The following is a 21,849-nucleotide window of genomic DNA, read 5'->3' as shown; positions in this document are numbered from 1 at the left end:
AGAGTGACCATTGACTATATTTAGTCTAAATTGAATATTCAAAACCTTTCATCATCTATAAATAGAAGATCATTTGAAAGATGAAGGTAAGAGTTCAATTTGCAATCTACCAACACTTGTTCAATTAAGCACAAGTCTAAAACGTTTCTCTCAAGAAAACTCCAACTCTCTTCACGTTATTTGTGGATAATCCTATTTGACTTTTTACTTTAGGTTAATCTCAAATGAAGTGTTGATAATCATTAGATCAAAAACACTTTTATCATACACATCATTTGTAGCTCTAGCCCATTGTTTATGTTAGATTAAGTGTGTTTGTAAAAATTCTTTTTAGTTTGAAAGGTAACTGTAAAAATTATTTTTAGATTGAAAGGTGACTCTAAAGATTCTTTTTTAGGTTGGAAGATGAAAGTTGTAACTAATCAAACTATGATCAAGGAAAAAGTGCAAGGCGAGACGTGCTAGTGTTGAATACATAATGTGAGGACTGGACTAGTCTATACTGGGTGAACCAGTAAACTTTTAGTGTGTAATCTTCTTATCCCTTCTTTCTTATTATTTGCAATCACAATTTAAAAAGGATAACAATTCAAAATCCTTTTCTTGTGATTTTTGTTGCTACCTCAAAAATTTCATTAGATGGCAAACTTCGCAAGCATGAGTTTGTTATGGCTTTGGTTTGTAGTGTGTGTAACGTGGCTTCTGAAAGTTCGTTTCATCTCTTCTTCAATTGTGCTTTTACTACTGGATTGTGGGGTTGGTTTTACACTATTTGATGTATTTGGACACCTCTTCTATTCATACCATCCCTTTTGTCTGTTCTTGAGTTTGGAGCTCTCAAGTTAGAGACATGATTCTCTCTGCCATCACCAATGTTTGAGCATGTGGTGCATTTGGTTGGAGTTTCATGTTCTTCATGATTTTCGAGTTTGTGGTCGTCCTCATGTGAACCCTCCTCATTCAAGTTGATTGGCATCCCCCTCTTTTTGGTTGGATAAAAAGTAATACTAACGACGCTACTAGAGGCACACCTGGTGAGGCTGGTGGTGGGGGTGTTTTCGGGGGTAGGATATGTACTTTTATTGGTAGTTTTGCAATGAAGTTAGAAATCACTACTTATTTTCATGCAGAGTTATTTGCAATTATGTTTGCTATCGAAATTGCTTATTCTAAAGGGTGGCTTCACCTCTAGTCAGAAAAGAATTATTTGCTTGTGGTTGACTCTTTTAAGAATCTTAGTTGAGTCTTCTGGCAATTGATGACAGGTGGAAAAATTGTATTTTTCTTTTGAGAGAGATGAACTTTAAGGTGTCTCACATTTATAATGTTTTTATAATCTTAGTTGAGTCTTCTGACTTAGAATGTTTTTATTGTTTATTTGCAGTGCGATGCTTTTCACTTTACTATAGTTTTATTTAATTTAGTTTTCTTGATAAAGTTATTATTCAGGTAGTTGCTTATCGTTTTAAATTATTGTATATTTGAGTTTTGATCCATTCCTCCAAGATCTTTTCTTTTCTTTAGTTTTTTTTTTTTTTTTGGTCTTAACCTTTTCTTGAGTTTTTAATATATACTTTTAGAGTGTCATCATAGCTGAAATGTTTTCCTCTCTAGTGATTGTTGCATCTTATTAGCTTTTAAAAAAACTTTCCTTTCAGGCATAAAAACAAAAACCTTAGTGACAAATAAAAGCCTTAAAAAAAACCTTCAAACTTTGAGTTATTTTTGTTTGACGGGTTCCACCTTGAGACATTGTTGCCAGTGAATGTAGGCCATAATTTTTCTCCCGTAGATTGTCTTATTTAATGTATCAATCAAAGTGTCTCACGGCTCAAAATTTTCAACCATTTCCCTACCCTACCCAGCTCACTCCTTTATTGTTTGATATTTATTTTTGTGATATTTATTGTTTCCTTTATTACTTTATTGATGTAATAAATGAAAATATTGCACCCTTCACTTTAGTAATGCATTCCAGTGGTTTAAAACACAGCTCGATCTTTAACTCGATAACGATACAAAATTACAGTGTCGTTGGTTTAAATCCAATTATTCGATCTCTATAAAGAGTTATCTTTGTATTCAACTAGTGTGAATATGATGACTCAGTCTCTTAAAAAAAAATTAAAAATTTGACACTTAAAAAATAACACAGCATTTAACTTACAAATATTTAAATAAATGAAAACCAATTTTTAATTCAATTTATTTTAAATAAATACATAAATGCTAGTTGGTGATGTAAAAAAAAATACTAAACAGTGGATGTTGGAAGATGATTTTAATAGGTTCTTAAATTGATGCATGTATATAAGTTTGAAATTAGAAGCGACAATTTAGCATCAAGATCAAGTAGCCTAGTGGTATTTGCTACTAAAAAAAAGTTACAAAGCTTGAAGTAAGGTGGTGATTTTCGAAATTTTATAAGCTCTATTTATATCATATCTTAGACTTTTCTTTATATTTAAAAGAAAAATGTTGGGTTATTTTTAACTTAGACTCCAAAGTCCAAACTACCATATATTTACATACAACTCTGAGGCCAGCCTCTTCACACTGACTTTATTGACTTCTAATTTCGTGGAAGATACAAGGAACTTGTCTCCAAACTTTCTTCTTATTAGTACTCTAAATTCTAGAATGTAATGCTGATAGTTTCAAACCTTTAAAGCGCACATGGATATAATATTGGCACTACAACATTATTTGGTTATTTTCTAGCCATATATAGTTTGGTGTATATAGCAAAAGTCAACCCAATCTTCTTCTACTTTCCTAACTCTCCCTCTTAAATTGATGCAGTGTATATAAGTTTGAGATTGGATCTCAATTATTGAAGCAAATGGGTGCTGAATAATCACAAAAAGCTTTTGTTTTGGTGTAAAAAGCAACAATTTTTCAAGATGGCCAAATCAATAGTAGACTTCACAGTACAAAAAATCAGTGATTTACTCATTGAAGAAGCTGTGTTCTTATATGGAGTGAGAGACAAAGTGAAGCAGCTGAGAACTGAGTTAAGGAGGATGGAATCTTACCTACAAGATGCAGACAGAAAGCAAGATGAAGATGAAAGTCTTCGGAATTGGATTTCGGAAATAAGAGAAGCTGCTTATGATTCTGATGATGTGATAGAAGCATATGCACTTAAAGGAGCTTCAAGAAGGATGAACATGACAAGTTCTTTGTACAGTATCAAAAGGTGTATTCTAATCATCAAGAGGTTAATTGAAATCCATCAAGTAGGATCCCAAGTTGATGAGATCAGTTCAAGGATAACTAGTCTCACAAGGTGTTTGGAAACTTTTGGCATAAAAAGTGAGAGAGGAGAAGCATCAAATTCTTTACATGGGAGGCAAAAAGCTTTGAGGAGATCTTACTCTCATGTTATTGAAGAGGATATAATTGGTGTTGAGGATGATGTAAAGATTTTGGAGTCGTGTTTGATTAATCCTGTTCATGTATGCGAACCAGTCCACAGTCCACCAAGCACTGAACCTGAAAAGCGTGTGCGTTTGACTTCAAATTCGGCCAGTCCAAATACCAATCAAGGATATAAAGTAGTTGCTATTTGGGGGATGGGAGGTTTAGGAAAAACAACATTGGCTAAGAAGGTATATCATAGTACTAAAGTTAGGCACAATTTTGAGAGCTTAGCTTGGGCTTATATATCACAACATTGTCAAGCAAGGGATGTTTGGGAAGGAATTTTGTTGAAACTTACTTCACCTTGTAAAGAGTTAAGAGAGGAACTTGTTACTATGAGAGATGAAGAGGTTGCAAAGATGCTTTATGAAGTTCAAGTTGAGAAGAAATGTTTAGTGGTGCTTGATGATATTTGGAGTGTTGGTACTTGGAATAATTTGAGTCCTGCTTTTCCAACTGGAAGATCTTTGTCAGTTGTTGGTAGTAAAATATTGCTAACTACTAGGAACATTGATGTTGCTTTGTATATGGATCCTACTTGTTACCTTCATGAACTAAGATGTTTAGATGAAGATGATAGTTGGGAGTTGTTTCAGAAAAAGGCATTTCCAAAACATAATGATTATGCAGGTATGTAAATTTAGTTATCTTTTTCCAATAATGTACTCTTAATAATGAAGTTGTTTACCTTGTGGATGAACTTGCTAGTTTCAATGTTCGAAGGTTTTAAATTTGGTTTTCTTTTTTACCTGTGAGAAAGGATTTTTTGGTATTAGTTAATAGAATTCAATAAACAAGAGATACAAGAAATGATTTGGAGAATCCTGTTCCTGCTATTGATTTACAATGAACTAGTTGTCAAAGAAACCATGTTGCCTAAAAGGGGAAGTCATAAATTACTTAATTTGATCATTACTAAATTTGATCATCTGGCTTACTTTTCCTAAAAATAAACTTAAGTTATTTTCTACTTTTATCTCTACTTTAATTTCTCTTAAGATTGTTTGTATTAGGTCTAATTCATCCTTACAAAACTAACTTGTAAAGTATGAAATTTCCACCACGTATAATCACTATTCAAGCCATATCACTAGGCGATATGGGACTAAACTAAACCAACCCCCTTGCTTACAACATAATGAAGGTGTTAGAGGCTACATTGAAGGCAACTATAAGGAGCATGGAGCGCGGATGATGCTGGAAATCCAACAGTAGAATCTACTCATCTATAAAAGTCTCTGAAACCATTTAAAATAATCTAACTTAACCATACAAAATTGGCTAGCTTGTACGATAAATAATGTCCACCACTTATAAGTTATAAGTATAACTGCTATTCAGGCTATATCACTAAACGGTGTGAGCCTAAACTAAATCCACCCCTGTCCCCCTTACACCCAATACAATGAAGGTGTTGGAGGCTGCAGTGAAGGCTATTAGGGTGGACCTCACAATTAAGGCGAAATTTCTTAACATTTTCCATAACTGAATGGATTATTCCCTTCTCTTCCAAGAAGGTTCTTTTGTCCCACTGAAATTTCAACAATGTTATATGGTTTCTCTTCTTGCTGAAAGTTAAACAATGTCATACATGGTTATAACTATGGTGCTTATCCAATGAATTTTTTTGTCACATTTGAACAGTTTTTTACCAAGGAACAAAATATATGACTTGTGAATAGAAATGAAACAACACCCTCTTACCAATTGTGATTTCTGCTGAGTTTGGCCAATAGTTCACTGATAAGTGGACAAGTTGCTCGAGGTGGGTAAGGAGCGAAACCGGTCTCTTGCGGTACGGTTCAGTGGCAATCTTGTAAACTAGGCAATAGCATTTAAATACATGTTATTTGTAGCCTTAAGCTTGAATAAGAAAGGTACTGTAGCCGCTTAGCAATCGAAGACTTAAACACAACTAGCTGAACTCCCTGATTAAATCTCGTGTGTTCTTTTAATTGTGTTTTTCGTATCTATTTTCTTTTGAACTACAGTTGCTGTTATAACACATTGTTTTTGCTTTCCACAGACTCTAGAGTCAGCACAGAGATGGAGAAATTGGGAAGGGAAATGGTTGGAAGATGTGGAGGTTTACCTCTAGCCATCATTGTCCTAGGAGGACTATTAGCATCAAAGCCAACAGTTTATGAATGGGACACAGTGAGACAGAACATCAACTCATACCTTAGGAAAGCAAAAGGCAAAGAACAACTTCTAGGAGTACCTGAGGTACTATCATTCAGCTATTATGAATTGCCTTACCAATTGAAACCATGTTTCCTACACTTAGCCCATTTCCCTGAAAACTTAGAGATACAAACAAAGAAACTGATAAGAATATGGGTGGCAGAAGGTATCATATCATTGGTTCAAAATGAAGGTGAAGGTGAAGAAGCGTTAGAGGACGTGGCGCAGCGTTACTTGACCGAACTTGTGGAAAGGTGTATGATTCAGGTAGTTGAAAAAAGTTCAACAGGAAGAATAAGAACAGTCCAAATGCATAACCTCATGAGGGACTTATGTGTATCTAAAGCATATCAGGAAAACTTTCTTGAAATGATTAATTCATGGAATGTAGATGAAACTAATAGGACTTCACAAGCACGACCGATCGGTAAAGTTCGAAGGATCGCCTTATATCTCGATCAAGATGTCGATAGATTCTTCCCTAAACACCTAAAAAGCCATCACCATCTTAGGTCTATTTTATGCTACCATGAAAAAACAGCTAAGTTAAGTGAATGGAGTTTGACGAAATCAGTTTTCAAAAAATGCAAGTTACTTAGAGTTTTGAATTTAGAAGGAATACAATGTCAAATGGGAAAGTTACCAAAAGAAATTGGTCATTTAATCCATTTAAGGTTTCTAAGTCTAAGAAACACAAAAATTGACGAGTTACCAACATCAATAGGGAATTTAAAGTGCTTACAAACCCTAGATCTTCTAACAGGAAATTCAACTGTTCAAATACCAAATGTTATAGGAAAAATGGAAAAGTTAAGACATTTATATCTACCTGAATCATGTGGCAATGGCATTGAAACATGGAACCTAGCAAATCTGAAAAACTTGCAAACATTGGTTAATTTCCCTGCAGAAAAATGTGATGTTAGAGATCTCATAAAACTAACCAATTTAAGGAAATTGGTTATAGATGATCCTAATTATGGAGAAATTTTTAAATCTAGTGATGTAAAATTTAACCACCTTGAGTCATTGTTTTTTGTTAGTTCTGAAGATACATCAATCCTTGAAGTTTTTGTAGGGTGTCCTAATCTTTACAAGCTACACATTGAAGGACCTATAGTGAATTTTCCACAACCAAATCAAATTTCATCAAAACTTGCTAAGCTTAAGTTGCAAGGTTGTGGATTTGTTGTTGATCCTATGACAACATTGGAGAAGCTACCTAATTTAAGGTTACTTGAGTTACAACTTGATTCATTTTTGGGAAAGGAAATGGTTTGTTCTAACAAAGGTTTTCCTCAATTAAGGTCACTTGTTGTGAGTGATTTGTCTAATCTTGAAGAGTGGAAGTTGGAAAAAGGTGCTATGGCTTGTCTTAGGAAACTTGAGATTTCAAATTGTACTAAGCTTGATGTTGTTCCTGAAGGGCTTAGGTTTGTGACTAGTCTTAAGGATTTGGAGATTAGGTCAATGTTTGCAGCTTTCAAAATCAAACTTGAAAAAGGAGGAGATGAACATTATAAAGTTCAACATGTGCCATCACTGGTATTTCATTATTGTGACTATTAGAAACAATATTTCTTTCCTCTCTAGATATAATTCTTCTTTTCTTATTTGTCCTTTTTTATAATATTCAGCTTTATACAAGTGGTTAAAGTGTAATATATGTAAATATTGTTAACTTGGAGATATTGAGTTTAGTTCTCACCAAGTATAATTAATTTCTTTAACAACCTAACCAATTTCTTGGATTAAGCCTTAGTTCTGCAGAATTTAGCAGAAATTCCCCCTCATAACACTTTTATAAGCTATGTTGAACCCTAAAACAGAATTATATCAAGCATGACAACAAGGTTATGGAGAAGTCTACCAAATTCATTCCAAAATTATATATCCCTCTGTAAAGATTTGAAAGTGTTAGAATAGCAACTCAGACTGAAAGAATAGAGAACGAAAAACACAAAGTAAAGAACAAAAGACATTTGGCAACGTAGTTCGATCATGTATGCCTATGTCTCCAACTTATCAAAATATCAAGTATGATTATACTTAAAATTAAAGTTTCTTTTTCATCTCTGCATAACACAAAGTTGCATACATAATCAAAGAGAGAAACTTCTAAAGCAATGTTTAATTAAGTCTTAGATTGCAAGGTGTTGACTGTTGAGTGTGGGGGTAGATTGCCCTCTACATCAAGTTTGTTGAATCAACTTAATGTCAGGTGCGTGTCACTTGATCCACATTAATTTGGACATATAGAAATATAAATAAGTTGCTGTAATTTTTTATTTCTTGCTCATTGAAAATATTTGTGAAAAAATATAGATTTAATTACAGTTTTAGTCTCTCTATTTTAGTTGAATCGCGAAAGTAGTCATTCTATTTTGTTTCTCCCCAATTTTAGTCTCCAAACAAAATTTTAGTCAAAAACTTGATGAAATTTCATTTTTTAAAGTTGTATACACCATTTATAATCATATATTTCATGTATAATTGTTGCAAATGAGATCTTGAGGCATGATGTAGCTTAAATAAATACAAAAAAAAAAAAAATTATCAAATTTTGGATCAAAATTATGTTTGAGAGACAAAAATTAGGGAGAAACAAAATAAGAGGACTACTTTCACGATTCAGCTAAAATAGGGGGACTAAAACTGCAATTAAGCCAAAAATATATTATATAATCAAATTTGGGTATTCTTCAAGTACTTAATTCAAAAGCTTGAGTCACCAGAAGTTTATTTTTGTGTTTGATTCGCAGCTTGCGGTTGTTGTCATTCGACATGCGGCGGATTTATAAGAATTTAGTTCTATTATTAGATAAGGTAAATGAACCGTCTTCATTTTTCTTTATTGTGTTTCTTTTTTTAACACTATCAATATATTAATTTCATTTAATTATTTGTACAAGTTCATTTATTTTTTTAATTTAATCTCTTTATTTTTTAATAAACTATCTTTATAATTTTAATTAAAGTTAAATCATTATCAACCTAAAAATTCATAACTCATTCATTTACTCTCACGAAATTGTTTCATCACAAAAGGAAATCACTCTCCTATTATGTCTCCTACGTCGTCATTTCTCTGTTGTGAGAAAAACTCTCTACTGTTTTTCTACCAACTCAAAAAGATTTATCTGTCTCACTCCTAATTCGTTCGTGTTTGTCTTGTTGTTGTCTTGGTATCGTCGACCACGTATCGTTGCATTGTCGTTTTCGGATTCATTTTTTATTCTTAATGAATTAAATATGGAGATAGACGATGCAAAACGGAAGAGAGAGACTATGAAGAACGGTGGAGGAAGACGATGGAGAACAACTAAGAGACATAGTTGCAGAGAAATAACAGTAAGATAGAATAAATTTGTTTATTTTTTGTATATAGTTTAATAAATAAATATTAATTATTTTAAAATAGAACAAAAATGTAAATCTTCAAAATTTGGTGGTGTTAGATCTAAAATATGGTCAAACTTACAAATTGATAAGATGCCATTAGATTATTGGTAATTTAATTTAATAGTACTAAAACATGTTAATTTTCAATTATACCATACAAGTTGTCCTGTTGTTATTCGATCTCAATCTTTGTTATCTTTGTTTTCCAAACTTCTCAGGTTAAGTTTACTACTCCCTTCTATAAATGCATAATTTAAAAAAAAAATTGATTAACTATGTTGATTTTAATGATAAAATAAACTCTATTTACTACAATACTCATAATTGTAATTAGTGTAGGTATTAGATGAATTAAGATAAACTAAATAAGAGTGAATTATTAGAAAGAAATTAATAAATATTAAATTAGTAATATAAATTAACAAATAATTTGAGACTTAAAAAAAATTGAAAATAAAATACTACTTATTGTGAAGCGGGATAATGGTGGACAAACAAATATGATTGCTTATTTTTTTAGCTAAACTGGTTGCATTGTGGACTTTTATTTTTACTAAAAGAGTGTTATATCATTTTATTCACAATAATGTGTTTGAATACATGTCGAAATATAATATCAATGAAAATATGAATATTAGTTAAAGATGTGGCCACAACAGCAAGAGAGTGAGTAACCTCGCTTGCTTCCTAAGAGTAAATAAAAGACCAAGAACTTCTCCAATATATCCTTTTGACATTTTACATTTTCTATTTTTCCTATTATTCTTAATGAGTTGATATAAGTTGTTTCAAGTAAACAAAAAATTATTTTAGATATTCTAATTCATGAGTGATTAATTTATAAAACAAGAATGGTGAATTGTAAGTAATGAGAATAATACAATGATAGTGTTGAAAAATTGATCTAAACTTTATTGCCTGCATCACAAGTCTTTATACAATGTATATTACACACGAGCTTCACTTTGCACTTTAACAACTTTAACTAAATCAACTATATTAACTAATTTAATTGTCATTAACTAAATAGTTAAGTAACTACCATTGTCAAATGAATTGCATTTCAATACACCTCATTAATCCAATGATTCTAAAGATACAATGTTCAACAATTTCGTCAACACTTTAAGCCTTCAATGGGTTTGCTCCTTCCATGAGCAATTGGGTTTTTAGCCAAATTAATTGATGGTTTATTATCTATCAGCAGTTGCGTTGCTCCTTCTTCGTGAATTCCAATTTGGCTCATTAAGGATTGAATCCAAACTTGATAAGTTGCATAACAAGCAACAATATATCTAGGCTCACACGATGATAAGGCAACCGGAGTTTGCTTCTTTGAGCCCCAAGAGACTGGTGCTCAGAGAAACTCAAAAATATATTTCATTGTGCTTTTTCTATCAACTCAATCTCGACACCAATCAGTAAATTAGTAACACATTTTATATCTACATAGCTCACCCTCTTCCACATGATTTATTGTGCGTCCAATAAACGTCTTTATATATGATCATCTTGTTACAAACAATGTTTAATGGTCTTAAACCCTACAACTCCTCATGTAGGGATCATAATGACTTCAAATCGAAGGACTGCTCACTATGGTCACATGAAAATCGCTAATGACACTTACACAACAATTACGTACCATTCTCATGGCGGGTCAATTCACTATAAATATTACTCCTAATGTTTATAATTATGTGACGACTTGATATCTCATATTCATGATCCGTGATATGTGGTCATCTGTCTACTCACATAATAGTCTCGATGTATTATTGTCTTCCTAATTAACAATGATGCTTTGACTACAAATACTTTAAGAATAATGTTCTAATTATCAATGAGGTCTAACGATCAAGTCAGACTTGATGTTCTATTGAACAAACTATTTATTTTAAGGACCTTATAATGTTATATAGTTAATAACATAATAAAATGATGTCTTGCACACATTTTAAAAATTAGATATATGATTTAAATCTATGATACAAATAATAATTTATGTAAAATAGATTGGCGGAAGGGCTTACCCCAACATTATTCAACACACGAGGTGTTGTAGAAACAACTTTCCCCCAAAAACAATAAGGCAACTCCTTACTCTTCAACATGCTATTCGTCATATTGAAAATTGACTTATTCCTCCTCTCACCCAAACCATTGTGTTGAGGGGTATAAGGTGATGTCATTTCATGTTAGAGGCCTTCAATATCAAAAAAAATTTCTTTCAAATTCTCTTGAAGTATATCTTCCACCTCCATTAGTTCTAAGAACTTCGGTGACTTGTGTTGACTCCTTCTTAACCCTGACCTTCAACTTCTTTTAAACTTAAAGAACTTCATCTTTTGTTTTAATAACATAAAGCCACGATATTCTACTAAACGCATCCATAAATGAAACAAAGTATTTACTCCTACCAAGAGAAGAAGTATCAAAGGGCCGCAAACTTCTGAATAAACAACTCCTAACATACAATTAGATCTCAAAGGAATGTAGGAGCTAAATGATTTTGTAGGCATTTTTTCAACCCAAAACTTTCACACAACTTTTGTGAAAATTTAATCATAAACAAGCTAGTGACCATACCTTTAGTTTTCAATTCCTTCAAGCTTTTGAAGTTCAAATTGCCAAATCTCAAGTATCATTTCTATGACTCATCACTATTCACTTTTGCGGTCAAACATTGACCATTAATGGTCATAATTTAAACTTGAAATGTTATATTTTGTGACAAATAAGCCTTCAAAATTCTTCTTCCACTTGCATAACAATTTCCATGAAGTCTTGCTGAGCATTTGTATTGTAAAATTTTTATCATACAACTAATCATCATATCATACAACACCTTATCACTAAAGCTGTCAAAAAATGCTCCAACTGCTAGGCCCCTTAATTTTTTTTTTATTAAACCCTTAATATTAGGCCCCTTATCAAAATAATTTTTTTATAATCTCAACCCATTATTTCATGGGGCTTATAATTAGTGGGCTTGTCAAATTGACAGCTCTACTTATCATACAACACTTTAGAAATCACAACATACTTGCCATTCTTTCTCATAATCATCACATCATCAACACATTCAACAAGGATAGTTAAATTCTCTACAAACATGACCTTGCTCTTCTTGTTTTCATCAAGATTGACTAGTCATTCTTTGTGATTGTCATATGGTTGGAACACCCTGAATCAAGATACCATACATCTAAGCTCCATAACTTTGATGTTGTTGTAGCCATCATGGAATTATTCCCTTATTCTCCACGTGTTCTTATTCACCTTCCACTTCTAATTACCAACCTTTCTTGGACACATGAACTTGTAAAGCTTGCTTAGTGATCTTTTCTACAACCATCTTATCAGTAATTACCTCTTCACAAGTCTTCATTTGGTTCTTCAAGGCAAGCACACGAGTGAAGTATGGTGAAACGTGAAACCTTCTCACCTACCTCCATTTGGAACAGTTCAAGCTGGCACCTAAGAGCTTGAAGCTTCACCTTTTTCCGTTGTCACCACCAGTGTAGTACTTCACTAGTGAATCTGATGCCTCCTTGCAAATAGTTGCATATAACACTTTCTAAAAATTGTTCTCATCAACACATTGATGAAGCAGAAACATGACTTTGCAGTCCTTCTTCTTGGTTTCCTTGAATGCAAACCTCTTTGCATCTTTTGATTTGCACCTAATTCATTGAACCTAGGAGTAACCAAATCAAGAACATCTTGAAAACCAAATAAAGTTTTCATTTGTGTGTACCATCGATCCCAATTCTTGCCAGGAAGACAACCATTTCTACCATTGTTAAGCATGATGGAGTAGAACATGCAAACGAGAAGCACACAAGAACACGACCACACTCACAAAATTGAAAAAAAAAATAAATCGGTTAGACTCTAGATACCACTGCAGTTAAAGGAAAAATGATGAATTATACAAAGTAAATGAGAATAAGTGGATGTAATATATTACATGAGCTTCACTTTGCTGTGAACACTAATAAATTCAACTAACTCAACTATACTAACTAACTAAAGAGTTAAGTATTACATTACAAAAAATCTCATAAATCTAGAAATAAGATATATTTTTTTCATAAGAAATAGAGAGTTTTTGCATTCCGTGGAAATCGAACTCAGTACCTAGGTGATAAATACCGTTCATTCATTCTCATACCAATTGAGTTCACTAATCACGGCGTAGAAAATGACGAGTTTTTACCTTCTTTAGTGATCGAACCAAACAGTACTTAGAGGATAAGTACTACCGTCCATTCATTTCTACTACCAATTGAACTACAACATTTGGTAGTAAAAATGCCTTTTTTTCCAAGGGATTGTGCCACTTAGAATATTCCCTAAGAAATAAGTTGTTATCTTGTAGTGCGAGTTGAGGCAAAATATTTATATAAGAGGCAATAACTAATCTTATATTAGATTTACCTAGTTAAGGGGTGGAAATAGATTAAATTGAGCTAGACTTTGTAAGGTCAATGAATCAAGCCTACTTTGAAAATGTTTGGCTGGCCTAAACCAATTATAGATCCACTTTTACGGTTTAGCTTGACATTTTTCAAAATCTAACAAGACTTGAAAACATATTTAAATGTCTATTTCACTATTTTTATTACAAAATTCTACGACACTCAAGTGGTGACTGGTGTAGGTTTTTTCAAATAAAGTACTAGGTTTAATATGTTAATGAAATTAAGTTCTATTTTGATATCTATCATCATCTTTAAGTAAATTTTATATGACAGACTATTACAATGTATCTCAACATAAATGTGGAGAAAGTGGAGTGTGCCAGATTTGAATCCATACCTCAATATATCAGATGTCCTTGCAACAACCATTCGGGTAGTATTTATGGGACGTTAACGTGTTTAAAGGACTCGGATCCTCTCATGCATTCATCCCTCTCCCAAAAAAATTGTGAGTCGGGGAAAAGAGAAGATGACAGAAAATAAAAAGGTAATTAGGGATGAGAGAATATTTAAGAGAGATAGAGAGAAATAAAAAGTTGTAGTAAGAGGTAGAGAAGTGGCGGAGTCATAAATTAATATTCAAAGAGACCTTGATCAAAACTTCAATATTTATATAAAAGTAACGAGTCATTTTGGTTTTTTAAATGTATGGAGTGCGACCACTATAATATTAAATGTATCGAAATTAACCACATCATCAAATCTCTCTTTTATATTAGTAATTTTATGGATCAAATTAACTAATGAAAAATACATTCGATAACTAAACGAACTAACGAAAGAAACATTCAAATACCAAAATAACGAATAAAATACACATCTTAATATATTTATATGTAAAAATTGTTAAATAATTAACTTATAAAAAAATCCATATAATAATTGATTATATATAACTTACATAAACCTATAAAATTAGAGAGACGATGACACCCAACAAACTGAGAGTCTCTATTCTTTCGTCTATAAAATAAAAACTATTTGTGAGAAATGATCAAAATCTATATTTAAATTACAAAAAATGTCAAAAATGTATTACTTAACACAAGGTAAAAAAAAAATATTTATATTTAATTTAGTCTAGCTCGTGACATGGGGACGAATTCTGATCAGACAAGTACTCCTCTAGAAAATAGATAGGGGAATATTGTGGTTCATACTGTCAGATGTCCTCTAGCATCTCTCTCAAAGTTTCTTCATTGGAATTTTCGGTAGTATCCATATCCGTTGAATTTTCTTCAAAATTCATTTTTGCAAGTTGTTGTTCAATTGATATTTCAGAGTTCTATTATGGTCGAGTAGAGCTTTCTCCAATTTCTTGTACTCTCACTATCTGCCACTGGGATTTTTTAAGAACTTTATGACCTACACATGAAGGTTCTTGTGAACTATAGTTATTATGTTCATATTATAAATACTGTATAAGAGATGCAAGTATGTTCTACACTCGCCTCAGTTATGAGGATCTTGTGTATCAGAAAACATCTGACTATTGATCCTTGCTACGGTCCTTTGTTGCTTAGAATCAACTGTTTCCATGATTTGGTGGTTTCTTCCTTAGTCACTCTCTCTATTATATTCATACTATATGCACCCCCTCACACCTAATAATTAACATAATATTGAAGGCAGACCGCAGACGTATTGATTTGCATTTCTCTAAAATCCCAACCAAATTAATGTCAAAAGAAATGACCATTTTTGGAACTCTGAAGCAGCCAGCAAGAAATAAACACAGTAACATCCTTTTGTCCTAATGTACTTTCTAAAAACCGAAAAGCAAAGTTACATTAAAAACAAAAAGTTATAGGTTGGTAACTGGTGTGGTAGTACAATGCACACAGCCAAATCACCGTACCGTCTTTGTAGTTAACTGCTGTCTATGTTGAATTTTACCATTTTCACTGAGATATAAACATTGACTGTAATATAATTAACAATAACATGGTCTACTAATAATAGATGAACATAATTTAATTACAAATATATATTTTCAAAACACTTAGATAATCAAATTAATATGACAAATGAAGTATTCAAGGAACAATAAGAATAACAATTAAACAATATTCATATAATAGGAATGAAATTAATATGCCTTGCTAGTAAGAGCTATTTCTGATCTTGTTGCAGGAAGGTTTGGAGTGCGAAATAGAAATACAGAAGGCAGATCGTGAGGGACTTGAAAGAATCCTTGAGATGGTGAAGCTGAATTGTTGCTTCGGGTTACTCTTGCTTTCTTTGGAGCTGGTGGACAAACACAATTTTTTGTACTTTGAGGTTGTGAAGTTGGTGTGTGACATTCTTCTTCATCCACTTTTGGAACAACCTTATAATTTGTTGTCTCTACCTCGGATACATGTTTCAATGTTTTAGTAATGGTTCTTATTGGAGTAATTGGTCGAAATTCTTCTAAGATTTCGAGGCCCATTTTGTCTCAAAAGTGCGAATAACTAGCTATGTGGGTTTTATTATAATACAAGGAAATTGACTTTGAGAGAGAGAGAGAGAGATAAGGCGTGCAGAGTTAAATTGAGAAGGTGATGATGATTACTGATTAGAGGTGTTGAAAGAGAGACAAGATGGATGATGAATTGGTGGGGGTGTTGTGTTGTGGGGTACACATAACAATGAATGATATAAAGATAATAATTAATTGGAGATAAAATATATGAAAGACACGTAGATAAAGGAAAGGATACTGCGAAAAGGAAAATGCTACGAAAAGGAAAATTGATTGATTATAGTAAGTAACATCAACAAAAAATTCAGCACACAAGAGTTTCTTCAACCACCTCTCGCCCTTCTATCCCTTTCTTAATAAATTGCCTCAACCGATTTAAGGCGACGTTAATAACATATTTTTAAGTGGCGATAATAATTATACTGAGATTTAGGGTGATTTTAATAATATATTTATAATTGAGTTTTTTATTCTCAAAGCGTTGTGATTGATAGTCTATATACCGCATGATATTTTAAATGGAACGATTCAATTTGACACTCAACTCAATAATATTTTTTATGGTTAAAAATTATTTTTAAAATTATTTTTTGATAAAATAAAAAATTAGCAATAAATATTGTCGTATCCTAGATTTAGCTGTTTCGTTCAACTTGTTCATCTTAACTAACTTTATTTATATTTATTTGAATCTATTGAAGTGTAGGTCTAACTCAAATAAATACATTTATCCATATCAATCTAATTTATATTTTATTTGAATTTATTTAAGTGCGGGTTTAACTCGAACTAATATATTTAAATTTGAAGTAGTTTGATTCGGGTAGCGAATTTTCGATTTAGTAAATGCGAATCTATCCGGTTTAAAATGATGTGATTTAAGTTTTTTTAAATTTTTTGTTAATATAAATTAAAAAAATTATATATTAGTGTAAAAGTGTTTCAAATAAATTCAAGTGTTACAAATTTCAAATCGTTAATACACTCTAAGTTTTGAATTTTTCATGAAAGAGAAAACCATATATTTATATATTTTTATGGAATTTTCATGATCAAACTAACTCAAACCAACCGGTTCATTACTATATTAAATTGATTTGGGTTTAAAAAAAATACAAGTATTTTATTTAATTCAAATAAATAATTTTATTTAAATTAATTAACGAATTTGACCAAAATCAACTCAATATGATCTACTAACACCCATACCTAGAAACTATATGGGAAAGATAGAAACCATTACATGCAGTTTAATTAAGATAAATTAATAAATTATAATATATTATTTTATCACAATTACAAAATATTCAAATACTTTTAATATTAAATTATAAAAATTATAAATTAAAGTATTTAATTTATCTAATAATTTCATTAGTAAGTTGTATAATAAACATTCAAATAATAAAACTATCTACTTTTTAATTATTGTAATATATTAAATTTTAATATTAATATATATCTTTTTATATTCTTTTTAATTAATTTTAATATTTGAAAAATTAAAAACATATATGATTGTAAATAGTAGAGAGGTAAAAATAATTACCGGCCATAATTTTTCTGCTCCAAAATTATTAAGAAAAATAACTAAAAAAATGGTAAATATATTTTAATATATCTCGCATATTTAGTAAGATCTTAAAATAAATTTTACTCTTTTGATTTAGTGGAAGTCTTGAATTCCAGAATAAACGTCACTCATTTTTTTAATTAATTTTTAGTAACATAAATACTAAAATTAACCACAAGAAATTAAGTGGATTATTAATATAATTTTTTAAATTAATTTTACTATAAAAAATAAAAATAACACACTAGAATGCGATCTAATATAACTTTTTTCAAAATATAAAAAAGCCCTTCTTTATATATAATCGTATTATAGAAATGCAAACTAAGTCAATATCTTAAAAATAGTGTATTTTGATATTTTAATTTAAAGTAGATTATTTTAAAATTTGTTTAAAAAAAACAAAGAAATGAAAAAGTGATGGAGAAGCAACACAAGAGAAGATTGATCTGACACAAGTCACATGATGTGGTCGCTCCCGCAACATCACCGGATTTGTCTTTTTCTGATCTGTAGACTGCAACATCGTCCTTCTTTTCTTTGTTCTCATCCCATTTGCCTTTGCTTCGCTGTCCAGCTTCATTCAACCACGTTCTTCTTTTTTTTCCCTAACGTCATCCAACTTACTCATGCTCTTCATGTTCTTCTCTTACTTTTCTTCTCACAATTCCTTTTCTTTATTCTTTCTTCGTCACAATTTTTAGTAAACCCAAGTTTCAAATGGACATTTCTCAAAGATTTTTTTTAAAAAAAATTATTTTAATTTTTATTGAAATAACAAAAGTAATATATATATAATTAATATAACTCATAAAAATAGATAAATAGAAATTTTAAATTACGATAAAATTTTAGGAAGTCTAAGTTCGAAATGCCGATTTTCCAAAGGTTTTTTTAATAAAACATTTATTTCAATTTTTATTGAAATAAGAAAAATAATATATATATATATATATATATATATATATATATATATATATAATTAATATAATTCATAAAAATACATAAATAGAAATGTTAAATTACGATAAAACTTTAAATTAAATAATTTATTCATAAAAAATATCACAAATTTTACAAAAATTACGATAATTAATGTCGAAGATGGCCTTCAGTACCACATTGCCGAGGTTTTCTCACACATACGAGATTTTGACTTCTTGGTACATCACGAGTTTGTTGTTGTTCTTCTTTTTCTTCTTGATCTTCGTCTTCTTGCCGTGGAGGATGTCTAGGAGGAAGTGCTGCAGAAGAACTATTTCTACCTTGAGTCCAGTTGGATATTTGATTCAACGGAGTATATGCATCCCCAAAGCTTAGAATTTGAAAGTTTTGTTGACACATACTATTCAGTAACTGGGTAGCGGACTCAGGTGTATTATGACGAGTGTTGAACGTGTTATACAACAATTCCTCTTCGCTTGATGCAAATGATAGTCGACGATTGTCTTCTTGATGTGGTTGTTGACTGTCAAAATTAAATATAAAGACCAAGGTAGAAATATTAATAGTGGAAGAGTGAAAATATAAAGAAGATTTAAGTTGCGAAGAGTGGAATAGTGAAGAAATATGATCATAGAATTGGCCTATTTATAAACAAGACAATACTTTGAATGACCAATAAAATATTATGCATGGCTTCACACAACAAGTACTTTGAAAATACACACTTCTGGCAAGGATTAGATTGGACGGAGAAGGCTAGAAGGCTAAACACATTTTTGCAAGTACCCAACATGAGAATATATATATATATATTCTGATTCCCCTCTAAATCGCCATTTGGAAAGGCGATTTCTCAAAGCTTTTCTAAGGTCGCCTTTGTGAATGGCGACTTGCTTCAGGGGTGTGTCACGAGCTCGCCATTTGGGATGGCGACTTATCAAAGGGATGTCACGAAGTCGCCTTTGGGAATGGCAACTTGTAAGGCAGTGCATGCATGCACGTCTGGGCTATCACAATGGCAATGTAGAAGTGTTGAATTATCACAATGGGATTGGACAAGTGTTGGAAGCATTTTACAACATTGCATGTATCACAATTGGTTGTCTATAAGTATGATATATTATTTTCATTGTATTTCATCTCAATCTCAATATCTCATTTTCATATCAATGGCACCAAAAAATATAGTTTTTCTAATTTATTACAATGGTGAAATATGTGAAAGACAAGATATTGGTAAATATTTTAAAAGTGACGGAAAAAAAGCTATTCGAGTTAATTTTGGATGCAACCTTACCTACTTGAAGAAAAAAATTGAAGCAAAGTTGAGGTTAGAAAATCAAAAGGTGTCTAATATAATTTTTCGACACCCTACCTCATTTGGACAAGGCCTAGTTCATTATGAATTGTTAAATGTTGAAGACGACGAAGATCTTGAACTCATGTTTGATGTTCATAAACAGTGGCCGCAACTCGGATCTATCGAGTTATATGTCACATTTGAGGATGGTAATCCATTATGCAATATTGGTCAACCATCATCCTCAACCACACCTCACCCTGAATACCATTTTGAAACAGAAAACACTTATTCTTTTTTAAATTATGAATCTTACCAACCCGAACCATACTTTGACCAGGCCGAAACATCTGAACCTGAACCATCTCAACCTGAACCATATATTCCACTAGGTGATATGGCCGATTTTGATCAACAAGAAATAAGTGAAGAGAGTGAATAAGAAACATACTTTGATGATGACGAGGGCGAGGAAGAGGATGGCGAAGATGACAATGACAATGGTGACGATCTAGAGCGAATATACAATCCACCATTCCATATGCGTAATCTAAATTTGGATTATGCTTACCAATCCTCCGGATTTGATATGCCATCTAATGAATCACCTCCATTAGATGCATCTCTTGAGATTGGAATGAAGTTTAATAGCAAACCAGATTATCAACTTTCAATTAAGCATTATCACATAAAACACTCCCTCAATTACCGTGTAGTAAAATCTGATCAATACAGGTATGTAATTAAATGTGTGAATCCACAATGCTTGTTCAAATGTAGGGCTTCGTTAAGTCAAAAAAGTAAGCAATGGGTGATTGGTCATTTGAAAGGGCCCCACAATTGCGCAAATTCCTTTATGTCACAGGATCATACTAAGCTTGACTCTAACATCATATGCGAAAGCATAAAGTCGCTTTTGAAAGTTGATCCATCAATTAAAGTGAAGGTGATCATGCACATATTCGTGAATGATACAACTACACAAGCACCTATAGAAAGGCATGGATGGCAAAGAACAAAGCTATTGAAACGATTTATGGGAACTGGGAAAAGTCTTACAATGACCATCCAAGGTGGTTGTTGGCTATGCAAAAATTTATTCCAAGAACTATTATGGAAATGGAAGTATCACTTGTATATTCTCATAATACTTTATTACAGGGGTCAAAAATTTTCAAACGACTATTCTAGGTTTTCCCTCCGTGCATATCTGGGTTTAAATTTTGTAAACCATTTGTCTCAATGGATGGAACTTGGTTGTACGGAAAGTACAAGGGGACTCTTTTGCATGTTGCACAAGATGGAAACAAACATACGATTCCTATTGCTTATGCACTTGTGGAAGGTGAGACAAGGGGTGCTTGGAGCTTTTTTTTGAAAAATCTAATAAGGTATGTAAACCTCAAGTCGATGTTTGTTTGATTTCAGATAGACACGAATCCATTAAAAGTGCTTATAATAATCTAAATAATGGTTGGCATGATCCTCCGTCAACACATGTGTACTGCATCTGACACATTGCACAAAATTTCATGAGGGAGTTCAAGGACAAGGAACTTCAAAGAAAACTTGTTTGTATGGGTAATGATCTAATTCTTCTTAGTATATTTTCCACTTATCACTTTATCATATTTGATAATTTTTACATCATTTCTAACAGGATATGTATTAAATGAGCCATCATTCAAGTATTACCGCAATGAAATCAAGATGGCAAATCCATAGGCTTTAAGATGAATCGATAATATCCCCCAGAACAATGGACTATGGCTTATTCTCAAGGTCGACGATGGGGACACATGACAACAAATGTTTCCGAGTCCATCAACGCAGTGCTCAAGGGTACACGCAATCTCCCAATCATTGCTTTGGTACAATCAACATACTATAGATTGGGAGTTTTATATGCAGAAGGGGACAACAACATCAAACATCATTAGCTTTTGGTCGAGTATACACAGACGATTGCATGGACAAGATTAAATGTGAAGTTGGTAAATCTAATACTCACCAAGGCATGCAAATTCGACTGAAATCATTATTCTTTCATGGTGCATGAAACAGTAAACCC

At 31.9% G+C, this 21,849-nt stretch overlaps 1 protein-coding gene across 1 annotated transcript; it reads left to right on the top strand.

The window, feature by feature from the left end:
- The first annotated feature begins 2,522 nt into the window (after positions 1–2,522).
- Positions 2,523–7,345, top strand: LOC101497121 (putative disease resistance protein At1g50180). The gene is made up of 2 exons (XM_004487970.4): positions 2,523–4,053; positions 5,450–7,345. Exons 1-2 carry the CDS (start codon positions 2,904–2,906, stop codon positions 7,174–7,176), a joined length of 2,877 nt encoding a protein of 958 aa, XP_004488027.1. The 5' UTR covers positions 2,523–2,903; the 3' UTR covers positions 7,177–7,345.
- The last annotated feature ends 14,504 nt before the right edge of the window (positions 7,346–21,849 follow it).

Source organism: Cicer arietinum, chromosome 1 (genome assembly GCF_000331145.2).
Source record: "Cicer arietinum cultivar CDC Frontier isolate Library 1 chromosome 1, Cicar.CDCFrontier_v2.0, whole genome shotgun sequence".
In the NCBI taxonomy this organism is placed as follows: Eukaryota; Viridiplantae; Streptophyta; class Magnoliopsida; order Fabales; family Fabaceae; genus Cicer; species Cicer arietinum.
The sequence above is the reverse complement of the archived record's forward strand: the minus strand, read 5'-3'. Positions and strand labels throughout refer to the sequence as shown.

What these genes read in the sequence shown, in the direction of transcription:
- LOC101497121 (XM_004487970.4), top strand. Translation starts at nt 2,904, where the DNA reads ATGGCCAAATCAATAGTAGACTTCACAGTACAAAAAATCAGTGATTTA. An exon ending in AAAACATAATGATTATGCAG is followed by an intron (nt 4,054 to 5,449) that starts GTATGTAAATTT and finishes TGCTTTCCACAG; the next exon opens with ACTCTAGAGTCAGCACAGAG.